The 26,295-nt window shown below is 36.4% G+C and overlaps 1 protein-coding gene across 4 annotated transcripts in view; it reads left to right on the top strand.

The window, feature by feature from the left end:
- The window catches only part of LOC6036428, a 112,167-nt gene that overhangs the window by 48,547 nt on the left and 37,325 nt on the right, over positions 1–26,295 (top strand). For all 4 annotated transcript variants that reach the window (XM_038262436.1, XM_038262437.1, XM_038262438.1 and 1 more), the window contains exons 4-5: positions 13,666–13,711; positions 18,936–19,168. In XM_038262436.1, the coding sequence (XP_038118364.1) occupies positions 13,666–13,711; positions 18,936–19,168 (279 nt within the window). The remainder of the gene's footprint in view (positions 1–13,665; positions 13,712–18,935; positions 19,169–26,295) is intronic.

The raw sequence follows: 26,295 nt of genomic DNA, 5'->3' as shown, positions 1-26,295 counted from the left end.
AGCAACAAGAACGATTGTGTACAACAACTTGTACGGTCACACAACTGCGCCAGGAATTGCCCAAAATCCCTTCTGGTCGCTCAGCTCTCGTGGCTCAACTCGCATGTGGTACTCACGTGGTTCAGTACAACGTACCTACTTAACCTTGATCGACGAATAGTAAGTTCAAGGCCCTTTGTCCACTGAGCACAATGCTGCTCAAGCCAAGCCAAGCCTCGTGCCACGTGGAGATCACGTTCTTCAGCAGGTCACAGCTATCCCCAGATTTGTAGCACTAATCAGCGACCACTTTGCATCTCCGATTTTCAGCGCAGTTAATTGGCAGCGACAGTACACTTTGCGCAATTTTATCACTTCTCGAACCACTTATTATCACACTCCACACGCGGCGAAGTGTTCGAGTGCCAACCGACAAGAAAGTTCACTTTTGACCCAAGCGAAAAGTTTTACGAAAAATGTCCACGATTTTCCGTGATAAATCGCGCACATCCGGCAATCGAAGGACCAAAAATGTTTTAGCAAAAGGTCGTAAAAAGTGCGAGAATCTGTGACAACCGAACACGATACGCTTTCCTTCGGAAACAATTAGAAAACACGCGAGAAGATAGCCAAAAACGAGTAGATTTATTTGCACGTGATTTTGTATGCGAGAACAAGAGTGCGTGTAGTCTTATACGCGGCTTTATTTCAACTGATTAGACGGTCCAGAGCAGAGATCTGATCTCCTCCAGACGAATTTGGATGTGAAAAGGAATGATAAAGTTCTTCTCGATCGGGCACGATCACTTGCCGATCGTGGCTCCATACTGCCATGTGTGTGATAAGGGATAGTGTAGAAAACAATAAATTCAAGTTCAGCTTAAATCTAAAGAACGCAGCATTCGTTAGGGTGGTGCGTTAACAGATGTCAAAAGTTACAATTCTCCATAGTACATTGATTTCTACTGTGCAATATATTTGGACCAATTGACAAACATTTTCCCGATTGGTATCAATTTTTGGCTATCATAATTAAAAGACGGAATAAAGATTGTATCCTTCACTTGATAGCATTGGACATGAAATCGATCAATTTCAAATATTTGTAGAGCACTTTTCTATGAACAGACCCTAAATTTGTATGGAGAAACCAATGATTCAAAATGGCTCATTTGGACAAAGAGAAAAAATGGAAAGAGTCAAAGTCAATCAAAAATTAAAAAAAAAAACAAGTTCGAAAAACGGCTTTTCAAATATGTTTATAGTCTCCAAAAATGTATAACTAAACAAAATAATGTTTAAAAATGGTGACTGTTAAAAATGAGCAAAGCTCCCTGAATTTCAATAATTGATTTTATCTGTGTTTTTTATTTATCTGAAACTTTGTATGGGCTTTCCCTATGACCAAACAGACAATTTTCTGTTGTGATTTTTTTTTTGTTCGATTTGGTATCTTTGGCAATGTTGTATGTATTGATGGGAACTATTCAGAAGACAAAAAATGGTACGCGTTAAAAAATCCGATTTTTAATTAACTTTTTTCTCAAAAAAAAAGAATTTTACGAAATCCATGTTTAGTTTTTTTTTCTTTTTGGTTTAGGCGACAACCGTAAATTTTGAGCCATGGAAAAGTAAGGAAAGTATGTATTTTTTTGAAAAATACAATTTATCTTGAACATAATTGTTGACTTCACTTTTAAAAGTAAAATCAAATTTGGATTAAAAAGGTACTCAACAGATTTTGTGCACCGTTTACAAGATATAACCACTTAAAGTTGAATTCAAACTGATAAATTCCATTTTATCTGTTCTAAAATAATTTATAAAATTATGGAATAAAGACTAACATTTCAAAATTCTTAATATCGCAATGTTACGTTCTTTTGAAAGGTTAGAATTATTTCCAAAATTTCAAAAGTATTTTTTTCGAAAAATTCTACAAAATTTCACAAATGTTTCATTTTTCAACATTGAAAATTGGGCTTTTAGTTTCAAAAATATTTTTTCTGTATGATAAATGGCTGTTTTCATGAGACTAAAGAAATAAAATTTCTTGTTCCTTGTTTCTTGTTCTTTTACTCGCTGTATTTCAGGAACCAGAGGTCCTATCTTCAATGTCTCTTAGGCAACTTGTTTGAAATTTTCTGAACCTTTCGAAAAAAAATGGACAGCAATCATTGAAACTATTCGAAAAAAATCTGCGTTCAAACTTTATGTGGCTATATCTAGCAAAAGGGTGAACTTTATCAAAAAATATGTAAAGGACTTTTCGACTGCACATTTCCACAAAAAAATTATAGCTCGGTGGCAACACTTTTGTCCGTATGGCTCAAAAGTTGCGGTCAGAGCTGAAAATGTCAGGGGTCATGACGCGAAAATCGCCGACGCATACACGAATTTTTCAGATCCATTCACTGAACCGCAGAACCGTGACATAAACAAACCCGACTCAGTCATGAATGCCCTAGCTCACTGAGCAGCTGCAATGCGTGGCAGTAGTCGACCAACGCTCATTCGACGTTGCACGCACACACATAAAGAAGCAAGTTTTTACACAAAAAGTTGGTATTTATGCGTGGAAATGTAATTTTCAATATAAGTAATGGTTGTTTTAAGTGTTTTGCACAGTCTAGAACCATTCAATTGTTTAAAAATAGTCAAAATAGTGTTTAGAGAGGATTTTACGAATCAGTCATACGACACGAATTGAGTGAGTGTAGCTCATTTTTTCACGTCTCTCATTCTCCAGCAGCCGACCGGCACGAGTCAGGCGGCAGTGGTTGAACGGACATAGGCTTACAGTCACATGCTAGCAGTGAACTGACATTTTGGTTTGCTTCATGTGTACGCTGGGTTGGAAACATTTTGCAGGCCTGGTTGCGGTTTTTTTACCCCTAAAATAAAAAAAAATGAATTATGAATATGTTTTGGGATATTTTTTTTCACGAACAATTTTTTTTTAATTGTCTGTACTAAAAAAATTAAAGGAACTTTTTGAAAGTTTTTCCGCGGAAAAGGTAAAAAAAGAATCGTGTTTTGGTCAATGAAAAATCGGATCTGTAAAATCACTATTTTTATAATTTTGATGAGATAAATTTATTAGAACCAACAACAAATTCTGCCTTCAAAACTGAAAGTGAATTTTCAATATTCACATCAATCATCACCCCATGCATAAAAACTGAATAATATAAACTGTGTATTATGATTGACTTAAACATGAGTCAGATAAAAACAGATATAAATGACAACAAATAACCTTTTTAAATGTTCTTTCTCTCATTTTATGTTCATCCTAGCAAGAAAAACTTGAAAACAAGGAAATGGGCCTCGATCAGCGACTAAATCCTATTAAAAGTTGATTAAACTCATCTCCGCGCGTAATGCGATAATTCCACGCTCTTTAAGAGCATTTGCGCGCGCGTACCACCAGCAGAACCACGGCTGGCCGTCAGTCGCCCGTCCGATCATTTGCGCCTCGGGCCACAATCCACATAGCTTAAACGCTAAGGTCTAACCTGTTGGAGCTGGTCACAAGAGGTCCATGGGGAGGCTAGAGTAACGGCATCTAATGGCATGCGCGCATCTCGCTTAGGCTCTATCCCTTATTCAAGAAATATAATCAGTAGCCCATTCCAGCGGTCCTACACGTGAAGAAGACGAGAGGGCTCGTAACGATCTTCAATGGCCGCAATAACTTAGAAGCCACCCGGGGGGCGCACTCGAGTGCCAATATATATATAGGAAGCGAACCGTCTTCTAGGTCAACATGGTCAGCTGTCGTCGTCGTCGTGTGGTGCATACGGTGACCATTAACAACAACTACGACCATGGTCAGCTAACGGCAACTCTGCGTACCCTTTCTGCAGCAGACGGTATGTGCAGTCAGTACATCCAGGAAAGAACGATGCAACAAAATCATAATAAAATATAGGAAACTGCATTGCGCCGTGGGGAAGTGCCCAACGCATGACCCTCTTTCACCAATGGAAGGTTTCTCGCTTTTTTCCGCGTTAAAGTCGCGACCACCTCTGGACAAACATGGCCATGCGAGGTAATGCTTTATTGCGGGGATGCTCTGTTGACACAAATGCCATTTTCAAGTAAATTCATTTCAATTTTGAAATCAACAGAACAAACCCTCCGTCAAGAGAGCACCACCCAAACGGTCCACTTTCTCCGAGTTGCCCACGAAGAATAGCACCACGAGAATTGTGGCACCGCCCAACGGGTTTCGTTCTGCTGGGACACAATGGTCAACCCCTGGTCATCTAATCGAATCAGCAACGGAGGATGGCTCCCCGAGAGATCGTGTGAGGGCGAGCATCGACGTCCACATAATGGAACGTACGTGACTCAACACATTGCGGGGCTTTTAGAACCCCTCTCGCTAGATCCGAAGACCCGGTTATCTTCAACACTTTTACGACGACCCGTGCCTCGCGTTTGTTTGAGCGAGGGTGATTATGCAATAGTCATGTTAGCCTTAATTTGCATCTTTGGCACACGCAAGCCAGATGTGTGCTTTTAGCTTAACTGTTTAAAGAGAGATTCTGCAAATGGTTGGGACGAGCTGCGTCTTCTTGGGCTTGGCTCGGTCTACAGGCGTTATTGTTGTTGATGATTGAGCAGGAAATGGCCGTTAGAAGTTAAGGAGGGTAGAACGTTTTAGAAGCTCGGTGCAAACCTCAATTCTATTGTGCCTGGTAATTGTTAGGAAATGGACTGAGCTTTGTTGTTATTTTTTACTCCATGTGATGAAGACACTTAAGGGCCCTGCACACCAACTAATTACCATACTAGACAAACTGGCGAGATGTGTGTACCTTATTAAACCTTGTGCTAGTGAGGCCACCTTGTGTGCTGCCAACGCTGGCGAGATCATAATTGACAGCATAACAGCATCGGATGTAGATGGAAGATTCCATTATATTGTTAGAAGAATCTTGTTTTAAACGGTATTTTGTTTTTGCTGCCATTTGAGCTGATATATTTTGCATAAACATCATTGCAGATGCATGTTTGCGCAAAGTTAGGCTATGGTGATTCTTGACAGACATGATATTAAATTACTTCCGGATTGTATCGTAACGTTAAATTGTTTTTGATAAAAAAAAATAAAGTAAAAAACTTTTCTCCTGTTCTTTTATATTTGACTTTTATATTTTTTAATGTTTTACAGGCCTATATCAAGCATTTTTTTCAATATCCTCTAGCTGGCAATGGAATTGTGGAAAAAAAACATTTGTGACTTGTATAATGTTGACTTGTACAATGTTGATGCAACTTATCCCAGTCCAGGGTTTTGTATCCAACGCCATTTTTTAGACCAAATTTTATTTTTTTTTAAATTAAAAAGATCAGAAAATTCCACACAAGTTAAAAAAAAGAAAAGAAAAAAATGTTGAAAATTTCAAATTTAAAGGCCACGTGGATAATGCATGTTCTCTAAACGTTTCTATTACTCCATACCGAGATTGATTGAAAATTTAATTGAGCTTTTGAAAATATTAAAAAAAAATGCTGCATTTTCGGTATTTCCCAAAAATCACATTTTTCTCTATGGAACTTGATTTAGCATTATTTTTCATTATGCCTCAAAAGATCGAATAAAAAAAACGTATCATGGAAATCCTACTTTTAGTGAAAATAAAGTTGAATAAAGAACTGAGGATTTTTCTAAAATCGGAAATTTCTGAATACCGGGAATTTTTATGTTAAGTACCTACCTATCGGAAATAACCAGAATTGAAAAAAAGTTTTGGGTTAGAAATTCAGATTTGGTTATCGAAATAGATAAACAGTTGAATACTTAGTAATCGATTAAAATATGAAAGCATTGAAATCATTAAAATTTAGATTCAGCATGTATCAGCATTATTTTGGGTTAATTAGGGAAGGGCCTATATAAGCCATTTTTGTGTATATGGAGCCAATAGTACTCGAAAATAACATTTGAGAAGGGCGTAAGGTATTTAAATATTTTTGTATTTTGTAATTTAAAAATTACTGTATCTCGAAGCCGTTGCGTCGTATAAAAAAGTGGTCAAAGACAAATTTGTAGGAAATAGAGTTATCTAAGCCCGAGCTCACGCACACTAGTTCCCCATTTGTTTTGCTGGCGGGTACAAAATTTAACCTCAATCTTTTTCGTGTACGTACACGCAATACATGCGCACGTAGATAACTCTATTGGACGGGCTTTCTGAAAAAAATACACTGAAACAAAAATACCTGCCACATCTATGACATTTTTTGATTTTTAAATCTAAAACTTAAATTTAAAAGTCTCCATATCCAATCCTTGGGAAGATACAGCGGAAAGCTCGTCCAATTTCTCATAAGTTTGACTTAGACAGCTTTTAGAATTATATCATTTTTAAATTTACGTAATCAAATTTACTATCCTGGTTTCTAGCACACTGAAAAAAAATATTCTATTTTCAGTTATAAGCAATGTAATTAAGCTTATATCTGTAAGCCAATTAAAATGCTGTCAAAAGCAAACTTGTGGGAAATTGGACGAACTTTCCAGTAAAAATATTTACGAGACTGAAAAACCAAGTCTGTCATATAGAAATTGCCAAAAACCACAAAAAATCCCGTTTTTTACATTTTTATTTTTAAGCCGCTGTATCTTCCCAAGGATTGGACATAGGACAATGGTCAATATGGCGACTTTAATGTCAAATTGTCTGGAGAACCGATTCCTACAACCGGTTTTCAAAAATTTTGACGTTAAAACCACTTTTCAAAAAAACAGTTTTAGTAAATGATTTTTGTATTTTGCCTTCCTCACTGAGGTAAGGCTATAATCCTGCTCTAAAAATGAACTTCGTATAAAAACGTCGTAGACCCACCTTCATGCATACATATCGACTCAGAATCGAAAACTGAACAAATGTCTGTGTGTATGTGTGTGTGTATGTATGTATGTGACCAACAAACTAGCTCATGTTTCTCGGCACTGGCTGAACCGATTTGACCCGAACTTGTTGCATTCGACTTGGTTTAGGGTCCCATAGATCGAGTTTTATACAGATTGAAGTTTCGATAAGTAGTTCAAAAGTTATGTATAAAAATGTGTTTTCACATATATTTGGATCTCATTTAACTGTATGTAAACTATGTCCGGGTCCATCATCCGACCCATCGTTGGTTAGGTTATCAAAAGAACTTTCCAACGAGTCCAAAACATTGAAGATCTGGCAACCCTGTCTCGAGATATGGCCCCTTAAGTGATATTGATGTACTTTTTTGAAGCCGGATCTCACTTAAATGTATGTAAACTATGTCCGGCTCCACTATCCGACCCAACGTTGGTTAGGTCATTGAAAGGCCTTTCCAATGAGTCCAAAACATTGAAGATCTGGCAACCCTGTTTCGAGATATGGCCACTTAAGTGATATTGATGTACTTTTTTGAAGCCGGATCTCACTTAAATGTATGTGTACTTTGTCCGGATCCACCATCCGACCCATTGTTGGTTAGGTTATCAAAAGACCTTTCCAACGAGTGCAAAACATTGAAAATCTGGCAACCCTGTCTCGAGTTATGGCCACTTAAGTGATATTGATGTACTTTTTTGAAGCCGGATCTCACTTAAATGTATGTGTACTTTGTCCGGATCCACCATCCGACCCATTGTTGGTTAGGTTATCAAAAGACCTTTCCAACGAGTGCAAAACATTGAAAATCTGGCAACCCTGTCTCGAGATATGGCCACTTAAGTGATATTGATGTACTTTTTTGAAGCCGGATCTCACTTAAATGTATGTAAACTATGTCCGGCTCCACTATCCAACCCGACGTTGGTTAGGTTATCAAAATACCTTTCCAACGAGTCTAAAACATTGAAAATCTGGCAACCCTGTCTCGAGATATGGCCACTTAAGTGATATTGATATACTTTTTTGAAGCCGAATCTCACTTAAATGTATGTAAACTATGTCCGGGTCCATCATCCGACCCATTGTTGGTAAGATTATCAAAAGACCTTTCCAAGGAGTCTAAAACATTGAAGATCTAGCAACCCTGTCTCGAGATATGGTCCCTTAAGTGATATGATGTACTTTTTTGAAGCCGGATCTCACTTAAATGTATGTAAACTATGTCCGGCTCCACTATCCGACCCGACGTTGGTTAGGTTATCAAAATACCTTTCCAACGAGTCTAAAACATTGAAAACCTGGCAACCCTGTCTCGAGATATGGCCACTTAAGTGATATTGATGTACTTTTTTGAAGTCGGATCTCACTTAAATGTATGTAAACTATGTCCGGATCCACCATCCGACCCATTCTTGGTTAGGTTATCAAAAGACCTTTCCAACGAGTGTAAAACATTGAAGTTCTGGCAACCCTGTCTCGAGATATGGCCACTTAAGTGATATCGATGTACTTTTTGGAAGCCGGATCTAAAAAATAGATGAAACTTGTGTACAGCCATTGTTGTGAGGAAGGCTCCAACCACATAGGTGGATTAAGTTAGTTTTTTTAGGAGAGACATACCATCCTGCATTTTTCGTAAGTCTTTTTGTAACATTTTAGGCTATTTCCTTAAAAATTTTGAACGAAAAAAAATCGTGACATCACCTTTAAATTTAAGTTTTAGGCTGAATATTCTAAAAATCTCATAGATGGGCCTGTATTTTTGTTTCAGTGTATTTTTTTTTTTCAGAAAGCCCAATTTCCCACAAGATTGTCTTTGACCACTTTTTGGTACGACGCAACGGCTTCGAGATACAGTAGTTTTTAAATTACAAAATACAAAAATATTTAAATGCCTTACGCCCTTCTCAAATGTTATTTTCGAGTACTATTGGCTCCATATACACAAAAATGGCTTATGTAAGCCTAGGATAACATGTCTACAAAGTTTCATTGAAATCGGAGAGGGTCGGGTACAAAAGTATCAGAAAAAATCCTGATTTGAGCTGGAATTGCTCTAATGTTTTAATTTTTTTATTGATTTCGGTTAAAACAGAAACAGAAGATAAACAATTAGTACCCTGATTTTCAAATTTATTGCTCTAAATTTTGCTGTACCTATTCTGACTGTTATCCCGATTTTCCACAGTCGGCGGTAGTGACCTGATAATCATTTCTAAAAAATGTTTTATAAAAAACATTAAATTCTAAAAATATATAAAATTTTACATTAACTTGTAAAAAATTATTTTCTTTTATTATTTTTCACAATTTCGATAACATTTTTAAGCTTTTCTACACAAAAATAGTTTATTTTTGGAAAGTTTAAATTTTGATTGGTTTAATGATACTTCTTCAAAAATGTGTAAAATGCTAACCTGATGAAAATTCAGCAGAACATGATGAATATTCACCAATTTCCGATGTAAAATAATTGTTTTTTTTTACATCAAATCTGTCACCTTGTCCTAATGAATATCACCATCATTTTTGTTTCTGTGTACTAATGTCCTATAAAAAATATTAATGGAAAAAATATAAATATAACTGACTTATTGAATTGAATTCACATTGGATTGAAAACTGTGGTTCATTTATAATCCAAAGCCCAACAAAGAACAAAAAAACATTTTCTATTTCTTTGAAGCTATCTAAAAACTGCTGCCCTTGTTTAGATTGAAGTGTGGATTATCACCAATGAAAAGTATTGAGTAACTCTTTGATTTTAAGCTTGAAAACATATCAAATATAAAGAAAAACCTTGTGAAAAACATAAATTTTACGACTGTTTAAAAAAATTACTGAGGTCCCGGGATCCCGGGATCCAGGGATTCAAAAAAATGTTAAAAATGGGTTAAGTGTTGATTTTTTGATCTAGTTTGTTTCGATAATTCATCGATTTTTTTGCGATCTAAGAATAATTTTCATAAAATTTGAGAAAGAGCACCGTTTAAAATTCCAAACATGGTAACTGAATGTGAACCCGAGCATACAGAAATAACGTGGGAATATTTTTTTTTGATATTTGAAAATACTAGACCAATAACATTTTATGTTATTTATAACAAGTTTTGTTATTCGTCGATATGATTTTTTTTTTTGTTTTTGGATTGTTATTAAAATGACAGACTAATAACATTTTGAGTTATTCTTCGAACAAATCTTTGTTATTTTTTTTTTTTTTTTGTTATTTTCACAACGTTCAACAAATATCAGCCCAATAACAAATGTTGTTATGATAACAAAAATTTTTATTTAACTCATATGCAAAGATGGATTTTGCAAAAATATTACATAACACTTTTTGTTATTTTAACAGTATTTGTTATTGAAATGGCATGATTTTTGTTATTACCATCTGCCCGGGAAGTAATATTTACTTCATACCTTACCAAGAAAAGATAAACATTTTTCCACCTCCAGAAATGTTTCTTCCGCAGAGCGAAGATTAACCCATTTGCATTATTGTTCTTTGAAAAACAGGCGATTTGTTCCTGAGATACAACATAGCAAAGAATTTTATTTGAGAAAGGATTTTGTCATTATAGTTCCCTTCTAGAGTTTTCTCTGAAATGGTTAAAATATAAGAGCATGAGCATGAGCATGAGAGACCACCCATGGTTGTCCTTCTCCGTTGCTGAACAGGACCGTAATATCCTATCCTATAAACGACCATACGCTTAAACGATCAAATGATGTTTCCCTTATCAACAGCATGCATGAATGTGCTGAAAAGATAAAACATCACGATCATCAAAACTAGAGCCGTTGCTAATAGGAAACAGTCGTTGGCCACCAACGGCGCCCGCCATGTCAGTTTGTAGATCTCGGGGGATTGGGCGGGAATGTTAGTTAGCACAGGTTGCTACAAAGGGTGGGTTCTATACAATATCCACACCCCCACGTGTGCCGAAAAACTAGTTCTACTTGGGATTTTGTTAGTGGGTAAGGGTAATGGCCAGGATTCAACATAGAGGATGATGATGCGACCCAATAATCAATAAATTTTGTTTAATGGTGTGATGTATTATGCATTCTCAAGGCAAACAGTCGGAGTATGCGGATGAGACTATTCCCGGTTATTTGGTGTTGAGTTTAGCATAAATGATTAAATCTTAGACAGCCGGCTGTGGAAAGACAAAACCAAATAGAATGCGAAACCGCGAAACCGCCCGGACCGAAAAACACAATTGGGGGGACAACAAAGACGGAAACGGCAACGAAAATCCGGCGTGATGACCGCGACGCGCACCGATCAAATTCTCCCAAAATATAAGAAATCCTTAACTTATTGGACTTATTTCGAAAAAAATTTGAAATAATCAAACAATGAAAACAAAAAAAGGCACAATCTTATTTAAAGAAAACTACCTAATTAAACTAGTTTTCTCTTAAATTTCCTTCAATATATTGAAACAGACGACAACAGTTATTCACAGCTAATTATTTCGCACTAAAGCAGTAAGAATGTGTCGAAATACAGTTAATTTTTAACCAAATTCTACACCTCTTCACCATTAAAAGTCCCCCCCCCCCCCTACTCCAATGAGGTCTTTAAACTCACACCGCCCTGTCCCGATCGTTGGCCGTTTGCCGCCGCCATAGTTTTGGCGTTTTGGGGCGTCTGCCTATTAAACGTAAACGTTAGTCACGAGCACGAGCCCTCCTCGCCGTACTGGAGTGTAGTGGACCATTAAAGTGTGCAAAAAAAAAAGTGAGCTCAAATAAAATAAAATTAAACCAAATTGCATGCGCGCCACGCCACCAGCTTGAGGTCCCTCTCTGGCTCTGGCTCGGGGAGTCGATGTACTCAATATTTTTAATTTGGTTCCACCGCGGTGAACGTGAAATGAATACTTAGTTACAGGGTATCGGTTACCTGTGGCATTTGGCGGCCAGTTCGTGACGGTCAGGTTAAAACTATCTACCGCGCGGTGAATCGCTGAATCAGAGCATGCGGTTTGTGTTTGAAATGTTTGAGATTTGGTTATGATTGGGGGGGGGGGGCTGGAGAAATCGAAATTTTGTGCTGTTGCGAACTTTTCATTTCACTTGAAAGCATTTTGAAAACAACTTGAGCGGCATTAAGGAGAGGTAAAATTAAACAAATGTTTGCCAGAAATGTTTGAATAAAAAAATTGAACTCACTTGTCAAATTTGGAATCTGTAATTCTCTAGATCATTTCACAAACAATTTATAAACAGTTCTAAAAAATTGACAATCAGTGTCAAAACAAAGTTCAAAATTAAGCCATAACTCTTTGGCGATAATTGACAATAAATTACCTTTCGACATCACCTTGAGGTGTCTAAATTTATCCCAGTTGACCAACCAACCCCAAGTCGGTCTTCGATCTTGCGGTTCGACACAGTTTCCATGCCAAAAATGGAACCTGCCCTGGCACCGCAGCAAAACCGCCACAACCTACAACCACCAGTCAGTCACGACTTTGACTTTGCGTGTGCTATCATTATTGCTAGTTTTGTCTGTCTTACACGAGTGCCAACCTACCGACGGAGTGCGTTGGCGTGATTGAACTGATCTTGCTAGTGCGGATTTCATGTGTGAAGGTAAAATTACCAATTTGTTAGGGTGGGTTGAATTTTAAATATTTTTAAAGTTCAAACAAATCGTTACATTCATTTAACCTCAACTATCTATTTTGAAACTACATATAAACTACACAGCTAAAAAAGTAGTAATCCAGCTGCGTGTAAAAGGCCTGGATTTAAAATAAATTTTGCATTAATTTATGAAATTCTGTGTAATATTACACCCTAAAATAAGTAGCCCATCAGTATGGGAAACCTACTTAACCGAAATGTCAAGCTGATATATGCATTTATCCTTACAGCTTTTCATCGGTCTGATGGCCGAGTGGGCTAAGGCACCAGTCCTTACTGTTGGTGCTAGGTTTGAATCCCGTCGGTTGTAACTTTTTTTTTGTGTTTGCAAAAATTGTACATGCAGTGTGTAATATTAAGTGTTTATTTTGACGCAGGTGATGTGCATGCTTTTGCATGCGATTTTACCATCGGATTTTTTGCTGTGACATACTTTTTAAATCAATAAGAAATCGTTTCATATTTATATGAAAAAATAACAACATAAACAATAGGGTCATAATTTCAATCCAACAATGATAAAAAGTAAAACAATGAAAAAAAATTAAACGAAAAGAAAATCTATCAAATTTTGAAGTTTTCTTCCCCCCTTTGATCCACCCTAACAACCACACCTTCAAAACAACAATCACAGCACACAATATGCTCTTTCCCGCTGCCAATTGGCCGCACTTGCCCAATACATGTATGCAATTTTGTAGGTGTTTGAATAATTATAGTTTTCATTGGCGCCAATTTGATCTGTTTAACAATCAGCCTCTCTCACCTAGGCCTGGCTCCAGCCGAATTCGGTGGGCGGTTGTTTTGAAAATTGCTGCCAAATTCACCTCTAGAAGATCGGTTGGCCATCAACTCCCCAACTCTAATGAGCAGAATCATTCACAAAACAAGTAAGGCTGATTGCTTTCGGTGGAAAAAGTGCGAATTCGAAGGCGAACGAACTCCTTGGGCGGTGGTCAGTTTGCGTTACTAAAGTGCATTTTTCAACTTGCCCAGCGGTCGGAATTTTTCCTCGAAACCGCGTGTAGGCGCGAAATGCCGGAAACCACATAAGCTGCTTGCAGTTTTGTAAAACGAATGACGAGCCGTTACTAACCAGTGTTTTCTTTCTTGCTTTTTTTCTTCATTACAGACAATAGCCACTTTCACGCGATCCGCTCAGATTCCTTCCATCAAACGTAAGTACTAGAAGATATACTAATTAGTTTGACTATCGAAACAGAAAAAAGAGGTGTGTTTTTCGATTCGAACGAAGGTTTGCATCACGTTCGGATTGGCGCGAAAAAAGTAATTCACCACTAGTTATTACTTTGTTTTGGGCTGACGTAACCAAGCGCAGGGTTTCGTTGAACCTTTGAGCAGTAGTGCATTGGCTTTACGAAACGATCTTAAAACTCAACATGTTCGATTTTTTTTCACAGATCACCAGGTTAAAAAGTGTTCTCGACGCGATCCAGGAAGAACGGCTGAGTTAACCCGTTACAAGCCTAAACATAATTGCCTTTTCCAATAACAAATGGCAAAACCAGACTTCCTCCGTCGTTGGTTATGCTTTAAAGATTTGAGTACAGAGAACGAAGCCAACATCTCGAGTTTAGTTCTCTTTCAAAGAATAATGCCTAGAGCGTTGCCCTAGGACAGAATTGGATTCCGGTTCGAAATAATTCGAATTATCTAGCTCTCGGAATGTTTACGTTAACGAGATAGTTGCCCGTAAAAAAGGTGTTAAAATTGGAAGGTTGGCTTTTAAAAAATTTCAATAAAAGTTAATAAACCTTAATTTTGTGAAGCAAATGCAATCAAAACCACTATTCCATCTTCTGGAAAAAGTTATCGAAGCATACATTTTTTTAAATCAGTGATGTCCAATTCCGTAAAAAAAAATTTTCAGAGGCTGGGAAATTTGTATACATATTTCATTTTTTGTACATTTAAATTCAAGCTGTTAGTTTCATACAGTATGTAAAAAAGTATTTACACCCCTTGGGCACCATGCACATATTGTGATGAAACATCTAAACAATTTAATGTTGACAGAAACCTAGTACTACGTTTTGTTCAGAAACTCATGCCAGACACTTTGCGTCAAAAAGCTTATATAACAAAAACTATTACGAAAATAAAAAAGGTGCAAAAACAGTTTGTACACCTTTCGAAAAATTAACATAAAAAATGTTATTTGTTGACAAATCACCATGAATCCAGTCTCCCAACTCCAAATAGGCATCCTTGACTGATTAAAAAATAATTTGGATTAAATATAAAGTTTACTAACTACTTAGTATAAAAGGTTATATAACTCTGGAAATTCTATATAAAACTTATTTAAACATAATTTTGCAAACTTTTAATTTAATTAAATGTCAATATATTACCATAGAATTGCTAAATAAACATTTTGGAGTGGGTATAACACCGTTTTGGGGGTATTTGTATCGATAGAATAGATTTTTCGTTGGAATTTCGTACCAACCCGGAATTACGTCGTCGGAAAATCCGCCGGCATCTGAACCGGTCCACAATTCACAAGTCAACCTATAAGGCATCAGAAAGGGCCTTAAATTTCCGATCTTTTGATACCCATACATCCAGGTTTTCTATAAAACCAACGTTTTTAAATACCTAAGCAAAAACGTTGTTTTTTTTATTAAAAATGTGTTTTCACATATATCCGGATCTCATTTATATGCATGTAAACGATGTCCGGATCCATCATCCGACCCATCGTTGGTTAGGTAATCGAGAGAACTTTCAAACAAGTCCACAACATTGAAGATCTGGCAACCCTGTCTCGAGTTATGACTACTTAAGTGATATTTATGTACTTTTTTGAAGCCGGATCTCAATTAAATGTATGCAAACGATGTCCGGATCCATCATCCGACCCATCGTTGGTTAGTTAATCGAAAGACCTTTCTAACGAGTCCACAACATTGAAGATCTGGCAACCCTGTCTCGAGTTATGACCACTTCAGTTATATATGTGTACTTATTTTTCTGGATCTAAAAAAATAGCTGAAATATGTGTCCAAACCACTCATATAACCCATTATTGGTAAAAAGGTGGATTAAGTTAGTTTTTTTAGAAATTTTGACTTTTTAGAACAAAAATCTCAAAAAACATAAAAAATGAATTGGTTAATATTTATTGCCAGTGTGGCCAATTTTTCGGAAAACACATAAGTCGCGGAAAAAGTCGAATAATTATTTTGGCTTTATTTACACATAAATTCCATTTGAAAAAAGCATAAACCGAACGTTCGGTCTCAAATTTTTTCTGGGGTGTGGGTTTATTTTTTTTCTTAAAAGGCAAACTAATTACTTTTCATTTGCGTTCAAGACAACTAAAATCGGTCGAAATGATGCGGAGTTATGAATTAAAAAAAAAATGTTTTTTGCGAAAATTTATGTAAATGCCTGATTTTTGGACCACTTTAGCACGGTGTAGGTCACCCTAACGGCCAAACAAAAAAAAAATTAGTTTTATTATTTCGACTAAGGAACAACCAGAAAAGTTTTGAGCGCGATCGGAGAACTTTTTTTCGCTTTAGGCTGTTTTCAAATGGAATTTCTGTATAAACAAAGCTAACATAATTATTCGACTTTTTTCCGCGACTTATGTGTTTTCCGAAAAATTGGCAACACTGCCAATGAATATTGACAAACTTGCTGTAGAAGTTATGAAGATTGACCCCATCCGACATTTCTTTTTTTCTTTTTTTGAAAAGATTCCAAAATTATTATAAATTTGCTTAAGATATGCAGAAGATTGGACCAATGAATGTTATCCACGTTTTTCATAAATCAAGACCCTTTCCAAAAAATTTACAAACCTGCAAAATGAATTCTAACAAACTTTCCAGAGAAAAAGTCTGAAACTCGAGCCAAATCAACTTTAGGCTTGAGCCAAAATTCTCTCTTGGTTGTGCTGTAGCTCAAACGATGGGTTTTTTGTCATCAAAAACATATTAAAAGTAAGATTTAAAAAAATGCATTTTTTGTGTTAAATGTCGAACTAAGTAAAATTGTAATTTTATTTTGAATTATTATTTTTTCTAAAATTCTAAACGAAAATCCGTTCTCAAAACACAGATTTTTCAATATTAATAGCCAATTGCCAAAAATGTAAATAAACACTTCTATGAACAAACTAACTCTGAACAATGATTTGTTTAGTCATAGAAACAGTACACACAAAGTTTCATCCAATTAAACAGTACACAGTACACACAAAGTTTCATCCAATTAAAAAATACAAAAAAAACAACATTTTTCGAAGTTCTTAGAGAATTGCTAAAAAAAAATGTACCAGAAACCGGGAGTCATTAACAGGATTTCAACTTATTTTTCACATGTTATTCGAACGGTACACCCAACTGGCAGTCGCATGATTGTGATGCATGGCGGCATGAAAGTATATCAGAATCTGCATGAAATCTGTCCTCATGCATTTTTTGCGATATAGGAGTATGACATTTTTGCCCGTTACCGACAATTATCGACATTACCGACGGCAGATTGATTGTATTGCAGAAAAAAAAACCTTAACAGAACGAGGATTGAACCATCAACTTCTAGGTTGCTGATCCGACACGCTACCACCGCGCCATGGACGCTTGATGAATGTTGAGGGACAGAGCGCGAACATAATGTTCTCTCTAGACTGTTGCTCGGGGACGCGCCAGCATTCTATGTGTTGGTGAGAACTGCAGATCGCAAACGTGTTTACACGCGGGCAAAAATGATCTATGGGCTTGCTGCAAAAAATGTAATAAAATATAACATTTTCTGTAGCAAATTCACTGTTGCAGATTTTGAGATATATTTTTCGTTTGGGTGTAAGACTTGCCTCAAGATTTATAATTTTAAAACATGTACTGGGGTTGGCCACACAATGTTCAAGTTATTTTAAATAACAGGGTGACATTGATAGTCACCGTGTTTCATTTCTTTAAATTTCATATATTCAATTCATTACATCAATTTATCCATTGGAAAGGTTTAAAGTGAATTTTGTAAAACTGTTGACTCTTTCTAAAAAAATGGATTAGTTATTGAACTGAGTTAAAAAAACAATAGAATTTTTCAAATCAAATTTGATTTGAAAAATTCTAATGTTTTTTTTAACTTAGTTCAAAAACTAATCCAATTTTTTAGAAAGAGTCGACAGTTTTACAAAATTCACTTTAAATCTTGTTCTAACGAAAATAACCCTAATTGTGAAGATGTTATTGAATTCTGTTTTGAATAACATTTAAAACTTGTAACTCAAAGACTACTTTTAACTGTGTCTAGGGTAAAATTGTACAAAGGATGCGATGATTCATTCCGTTTTCCGATTCGAACTCAATTTTATTAAGTAAATAAACATCGAGAGTTTTTAAATGGTGATATTTATTAATAGTTTCCTAATTGTAGTTAACTAACTTTCAATACAAAAACTTACTAACTTTCAAATGCAAAAAGAAAAATCTTTATCTTTTCAAAGTTTTCATGGTATTTTTGTAATTTTGACCTTTTGAGAATTATTTGTAATTTGATGAAAATAATGATCGCTATTTAAAAAAATCGTTCCAAACGAGGTTAAAATTGCATTCGATCAGTAAATTTGGAAGGCATCCAAATTACAAACTCTCTTAAAGAAAGCAAATCAATTATGTGAATTTTCAATGAATTACTCCGTTAAAATTGAAAAAATAAAAATCAACGACAATGTAGCAAATTTCTCGTTGGGAAAAGTCATTATATCTCCCCGTCTAAAGTGAACTTCATTTCCTACAGGAGAAAGAAATACCTTTATGCCATACGAGCCGCCGCCAACAAGAAAGCCCTTAACCGGAATAACCAAAGTCCAAGTTCTAATAAGTAACGGCTACACGGCTCGGAGAAATGCCGCACCGCCGACATTCTTCCTTGCAGCCGCCGGAACGTGCATGATGATGCTCGCTGGAAGTGGGGTAGAACCCACGTGCGGAGAGAAAGATTTATACGATCACGAGCTGTAGCGGACTTCGAGCACATGATGGGTGGCATAGACAACGGATGGGAAACTTAATAACTAGCAGAACTACGGACATTAGATTAAAAATATAGTGAGACTCAAGTCAACTTGTCTATGACCGTCCCGTCAAAGTGGCCGCCAACCTACCAAACGATGTTGTGGGCGCTGCAAGAACTGAAGCAATTTTCAACAAAGTTCTTGCGCGACTCGTCGTCGTTTACTCCACCTTCGTTGGTTAGTTGGACGTCTCGGGATCGCATGTATGAAGCCCTCCTATAGGTTCATCGTCCCGAGCGCGGCAAGATCTGAGCCCCCGTCTAATCTGCCGGCAAAACGAAAAAGGCGTAACCGAACCTCTGATATATGTGTCTTTCTTCTCTCCTCCCCCTCCCTCCCCACAGGATCTGCCACGATATTCACCAAAGAACCGACCGTGCGGATACAATGTCTGTCCGGGTCGATGCTGGTCACGATCAAGGATGCACCCGCTAACCTGAACGGCCAGTTCAGCGGGATGGTGTACCCGAAGGGTCTGGCCAAGAACTCGACCTGCCTCACCGAGTACCGGGACCAGGAGGGCCCACTGCGGTACAAGCTGCCCCTCAAGAGCTGCAACACGATGCCCATCGAGACGGTAAGTTACGCGGCCATATGGCCAAGAAGATCGCAATGACCCTGGCCCTCAACGAAGTAACGTTGCGCAATTCCAAGCGAACCAAGAGAACAAAGTTTTTTAGCACTTTTGCACGGTCCTCAACGGCGAAACCGGTTCCACCTATCGAGAGGGGGGTTCTCCATATTTTGAATGTCATAGCCGCAATGGCCAACACTTCCTTTTTCGTGCGATCTTAGTGGGTGCTCGACGAGGTAAAAACCAGAACCCGGAGATCAGAACACAACTGGTTGTACGAAACTCCGTGGGTTTTGGAACAATGTGGCTCTCGTTAATACGTCGAGAACGTGCTCTCTTGACGCGTTTGTCATGTTTGTGATGCGTTTCAGGAGCTTTTTGTATGACGTGTGGCAATATTGAACCATTTTTTTTAGTTTTGGCTCAATATTTTCGAATTAACTAAACTCATAATTTAAATTTCAGTCAAGATAGCACGATGCCAACGCGTTGCAAAGGTTGTGCGGATTTGAACAAGTATCCGCGTATCGTTTCAAGTCCGGGGAAACCGGTTTTGACGCGTCTGCTAATCAACATTGAAAATGCCCCCACACGACAAAGGGGAGGCCCTTTTTGGAGGTCAAATGGAAGGCGGCGTTGTTTACACGATGTTTCGGTCATCCATCGGTGAGTTTTATCACCTTGTTCAACGACAGATATTGAACAAACGAGACGTTGTCATCGTCGGGATGACCGGTATGCAAATGAAAAAGATGCATCGCGTCAAGGTCGTTGCGTTGACCAATTTTATGGATGTTTTTTTTTCTGATGGCCTTGGAGAACTCGAAATAATCTCTATGATAAAAAAAACAATTTTAAAATCTTGAACTATTTATCATTTATAACTTTTTATTCATTTATTTAATGGTTTTGTTTAATCAACTGTTTTCTTACACTACTTTCTCTTTCATTACTAATAATAATAAAGTGTGACCACTCAGATCCCATTTTCAAATTCCAGACTTTCCCAGAAATTAAATGCTCTTTACTGAGAAACTATGAAACACCATTTGTTTCTTTGAAAAAATCGTAAAAAAAACTAAATTTCAAAAGTTTAAAATATTGAACAAAAGTATCACAAAATGTTACAGTTAAGCTACTATCGGAAACTATAAAAATATCAATGAGTTTTCTAAAAAAAAATCTAAAGTCATTGAAAAGAGTTAAAAATTGATTGTAAACTATTTAAAATACAATACTTCTTTTGTATTTTTAATCAAATAGGGCACATACGGGCTTTTCTTAAAAAATGCAAAAAGTCTATTGGTGCCCTTTTGATAAAAAATACAAAAAATACAATACGTATTTCAAATAGTTCACAATCAATTGTTTTAACTCAACTTCAATGATTTTTTTTTATTTTTTGCAATATTTTTTATGCTTTCTTATCTATTAGAGAATTTTTAACGGAAAAAAGAGGAAAATCATTAGAAATATAACTTGCAAAGGTTTTTTTCAAAAAAGATCAAAACAGCGAAAAAAATTGTAGTTTCTTTTTGAATTTTCTGGTTTTTCTTGTTTAGTTGTAAAAATCAATGAACCACATAATAGAGTTCAGCATTTTAATGTTTTCAATGCAATCTCAATGAAAAATTCAGTTTAATAAAAATTTATGCTGTAACCCTCATTCTACTCAATATTTTTCAAAAGATAAATTCTTTGAAAATAGTTATAAGGGCCTCAATATTTAGAAGCTGTTTTGCTATCTACATTTTTTTTAAATTGGAAATGTTTTCTAATGTTTCTCATTCACAAACAAAAACGATTTAATTTCATTAGATCAACTTTTTCTGTTTTCTAATTTTTAACCCATACTCACTTGTTCAAAAAATATGAAAATCATAAATTTCAAAAAAAATATTTGTAATAACTTAATGAATTAACCTTTACTTTTAATAATATTTACTTCAAAAATGACTACTTCCAAACTAAAATTGGACGATTCTAAATATTTAAGTAATATTGCAAAATGGAACAGAATAATAATTTTAGGCAAAAACAAATACAATATAATGTTTAAAAAGGATGAAATTTAAAATAAGAAGCCAAGGTTTCAACATTTTAAGTTGTTTTTCAGTCATTAGCTTTCAAAATGTCAACATATTTACATTTTTTTGCGAATAAAAAGAAAAATGCATTTTAGATTGTTTTCAGTTGATTTGACTTCTGTTTTCATTAAAATTTTGTAATTTCCTCAAAAGAAATCTTTGCGCCCTGATTATTCGAACCAATGTTGAAGGGACAAAAACTATTGACATCGGCCTAATTTTGAGTAATTTCGTTCAACAACTTGCTTTATTGCTTAATAAAGGGCATAAACGCAGCCAAAGATGGCAAATAGTGCATTATTTAAAACATTGGCCAAGTCATCTTAAACAAGACAAAAAGCCATCAAAACCAAAATTATGCCAATGTTTGTCAAATAAGTATTTTCATGAGAAAGCTGCACTTCTATTATGTTTTCAAGGATTTTAATATTGAAATAAATTTTTGACCAGTAATTATTTTGTAGTTCATAATTCAATAGTTATTTTAGTTTTCTTTGATTTGCTAAAATTTAAAGTTTTCAACAATTTTTACGTATTTTTAAACAAAAAAATTAACATGAATGTTATGATCAGGGGCTAGACGGAAGGGAATAGGTACACGGAAAATATTGCCATTTTTTTAATTAAATTTTCATCACAAAAAACGATATTAACAAACGTTACGTCCCTCGATTTAATTTTTTATATCTTTTGAGCTGTTAAATATGACGGACATTTTGTTTTTTTGTCAAGTTATGATTATTTTAAATCGTGATTTTTGGAAATTATCGAAAACTCCGCCGAAAAAAAATCATGAATCATTTTTGGATGTCAAATGGAATTTGATATCAAAAAGTACATTTAAAATTTTTTAATAAAATGCAAGTTTGTCGAGTTAAAGCTTATTGTGAAAAATTGATAAATACACTTTTTCTGTTCTTTTTCACGAAATTCTAGAGAACTGCTCATTACTAGTTCATAATTCACAGTTCATGTTAGGATGATCTTAAATTTAAAGCGGTTCACTAAACAAAGTTTATAGAGCGCTAAGATGACACAAAACATAAACTTTTTCAAGATGTTCACAGCTAACGATCGCATTTTTCTTCACACGGGGAGATAAAATACCCATTCTAATATCTACCAATATGTCACCAAATGACACTGAAAGCATTCGGCCCTGATATTTCACCGGATGATCGTCGCCAAAGCCCCGGTACACCTTGTATCAGCATTCCCACATAATTCCCCCTGATAGCCCCTATATCGCTCACACATTCACTCGAAAACAGCCATCGAACTAGCCTAATCGTAAAAACGTTTAATTTATGCATAATCTGACATTTCTGGCTACCACTTTGGTGACCAAAAATCTCGCCACAACGGGATCTTTTGTGCGACTCCCATAAAAGTCACTAAATGTCAGTCTATTTTGAAACCAACCTTCAATTCAAGCTGACTCTTAAAAAGGGGGGGATCGTCACTTGACGTCAAAGTTCAATGTACGCAGCGCGCTGCAGTGCGCCGCTACAACATGGTTAATTTAATTGGAATAATTTGCTTCGAATTTTACTACCCACTTGTAGGAAGCCACTCCAACGACGACGGTACACAAGAAAACGCTGTCTAATGGATTTCCTGTCCGCGTCGATGGTCGCGACCTTAATGGCTTCCCTATCTCGGCGCATGTTCCATCTGGGAGCAGAAACGCAAAAACCCATTAGTCATCTGCGGATACCCGCCGCGGTGGTCCCAAGAAGATTTCAATGCGTGAAGGCACGAACTCTCGTTGTCACGGTTGTCCAGGCCGGCCTCGAAAAATGTCAATAACTCCCTCCGTCGTGAATCGCTGCACGGAGGAAGTCTGCGCGCGACCTTCTGGTGCTCTCTTCAAAAGGGTTCTCTGGAAACGCTTCGCGGTGCATGATTTGCTCATTGTGCGAGACTCGACGGAAGTTGTGGACGGTTTCAAGATCGTGGTTCATAGAACCTCGGCTCCCATTGTCCATTGAGGAATTCAAACGGCTCGAAGGCACACACAAATTCTTGCGAAGGCTTCTGGCGTGAATCAGCCACGCCAAAATGGGTTGTGATCATCGCGCGTCAACTCGACAAAACTAGCTGAAGGTGTCTTGGTAGCGCGCGTGTGTAGGTTTGCAGAGAGGATGTGGCATGGTGATTCAACTGGTAATTTTACACATCTTTTGATGACTTCCAGCTTTTGTACGCCAGCAGCGGCTATGGTTATTAATTCTGGGCGCGTTCGATGAGGTAGTGGTTCTGCGAGAGAGCGGCCGCTAATTATTTCTGACTGAAAAAGCCACTTAACCCTACACCATTAAACTATAAGTTGGAATTCAACTCCATCAACCAAACCTGCTAATGGTACAAGTTCAATCGACAGAAATAGAAACGCTGTGCTATGACGCCCAAGTCCCACACAGTGAACTGCTGTTACGCAAAAGACCTTGCCAGTCGTCCAGCTGCAGTATCGTAAATAAACAACCTTCATGATGATTGCGGTGCAGGGTAAAGCCGACCTGCAGCCAACCAACGCAATGACAGGTTTTGTTCCTGGTGTACGTTCGATCTAACCGCAAACAAAAACATCTGAAAACATCAGATGTGGAATGTTTGTGAGGAAGACACCAGGAAAAATGATTGTCAATTTCAATTAAATTTGTTTAAAATTTTCCCAGCGAAAATTTCAAAAATACTGGTCACATGTAATAACATGAACATCACCCTTGTGAAAAGATGCACTTAATATTACACACTGTATGTACAATTTTTGTAAACTCTTAGCCCGCTCGGCCATCAGACCGATCAAGAATGGCAAGGATAAACGCATATATGAGCTGGACATTTCCGCCAAGTAGGTTGCTTATAATGATTGGCTACATATATCAGGTTGTAAAAGTATAAAAAATTTAGAAATAATGTTGAATTGATTTTACACCAAGGCCCTTTCAACTTACTACTTTTTTTTTGCTGTGTAACATTATATTGAAAATATTTAATTTTCAAGATTATTGCATAAAACTGAAAACTTGAACTTTTTAAATTTTTGAGAGGTGGAAAAGTATGAAAAATGATGTTTGATACGTATTGAAAATGTACTTGAAAATCAAATAAAATTTTAATTTGCTATCGAAAAAATAAACATTTTTCAAATTAAACTTTTACTCATTTGTCAGTTTAAGAAATGAAAAAAAAAACAGTTCCAGATAAAAGTCCTGGATGCGATGCAACATTTGCATTATTTTATGAATTTTAATGTAATATTACTTGCAGAAATATGTAGACTATTAAAATGGGAAATCTAATAACAGGAACAACTACGAAAAAACATGATTGAATTCCTTAGACTTCTATTTTGCCAGATTATTGCTAAAAAATAAAAAAACAACAAAAAACAACAAAAACGAAACGAAACTATTGGCACTACGCCCCCCGGGGCATGGCCTTCCTCTAACGTGGGATTTCTGCTCCAGCGCCTCTGACGAGACAGGAGAAACCGGGACCGACGTTTTACTTCACCATCCGATAGAAGCTCAGTGGATAAGGCGGGAATCGAACCCGCGTCTCATAGCATCATCGGGATCGGCAGCCGAAGCCGCTACCCCTGCGCCACGAGACCCACAAAAAAAACAACAAATAAACAATAAAAAAACTTTTTAAAGCCAATCGTTTAGAAATATTTGGGTCATTCCAGGTCAACTGAGTACACTTTTCGACTCGACCTTCACCGATTTGGACCAAACTTGGAGGGAACGTTTATCTATCAATAGTTAACCCTCTATTGCCCAATTTTTTTTTTCGAAATTTTTTATTTTTCCCTTGTTCAGGAGGTCATTTTGAGCAACTTTTGTTCTACGAAAAACTTTACTTCACTTGTTTCATGTTTTTCTTGTTTTATTTTAAGAGCGAGTCCACGAACAGGGCATACCCCTTTGTATGGGACGTCGTATGGACCTCACCAATCTACCTGAAATTGTCAGGGGTTGTTTGTACATATAAAACTAGCATCTGGCCAAAATATGAGCACTCTAGGTCAACGGGAAGTGGGGCAAATCGGGACACAAAGTTTGAAGGTTCAAAAACGTAAAAAATCTTAAAAAGGCTATAACTTAGGCAAAATTCAATTTATTTTCAAAATTCAAAATGCATCTTGAAGGGCTTCAAAAATGCAACAAAATGCAGGGTAGAGCATCCCAATTGGTTAATTCTAAAGGGAGTTATTGGCATTTTAGTGAAAAAATAGCATAATTTTCAAACTGAAATAAAAAAGTGTTCCATCCAGATATCAACTCGCTTCGACCTGCAGCTTGTAGGGGACATCTGGGACTACCATCTGAGACTGAGACCGCTTTGGGTAAGGCAGTTTAACATATTGAATAGACACTTTTACTTTTTGTGAATTTTTTGGTAGTAAATTTTTGCTCGGTGGACCCCTTAGATCCCATTTTCTGTTGATAATTTTATCATAATCGTGTTCCTGAGACAATTTCACATTAGAAACATGCATAAAAATGTTTGTTTTCATCCATTTTAACCCTTTAAAAATGAAAGATAACAAAATTAAGAAGCTGCTTTTTTTCTGGTGTCATCTAGTATCCTTGGAAACAAACTTGATTTTCAATAAATGTAAATCAAAGTTTTTTTTAGCTTTCATTTTTTAAAGGGTTAAAATGGATGAAAACAAACATTTTTATGCATGTTTCTAATGTGAAATTGTCTCAGGAACACGATTATGATAAAATTATCACCAGAAAATGGGATCTAAGGCAGGGGTGCCCAAAGTATGGCCCGCGGGCCAAACGTGGCCCGCGATGTGATATTTTGTGGCCCGCGGACCCATTTTTAATGATCATGTAAAATGGCCCGTTGACCACTTGTAAAGTGATTTTATACTTTTTCAAAATTATGGTTTATTTTAAGTTTTTATATGCTAATCTTTTTTATTTTTTTGTTAATAAAAAGAAACTTATGGTTTATCAATATTTTGATCCCCACTTAAGGATACAAATAATTTGTTCAAAATATTTTATAATTAAAACAATT

This window comes from Culex quinquefasciatus, chromosome 3 (assembly GCF_015732765.1).
Source record: "Culex quinquefasciatus strain JHB chromosome 3, VPISU_Cqui_1.0_pri_paternal, whole genome shotgun sequence".
Taxonomy (NCBI): Eukaryota; Metazoa; Arthropoda; class Insecta; order Diptera; family Culicidae; genus Culex; species Culex quinquefasciatus.
The sequence above is the reverse complement of the archived record's forward strand: the minus strand, read 5'-3'. Positions and strand labels throughout refer to the sequence as shown.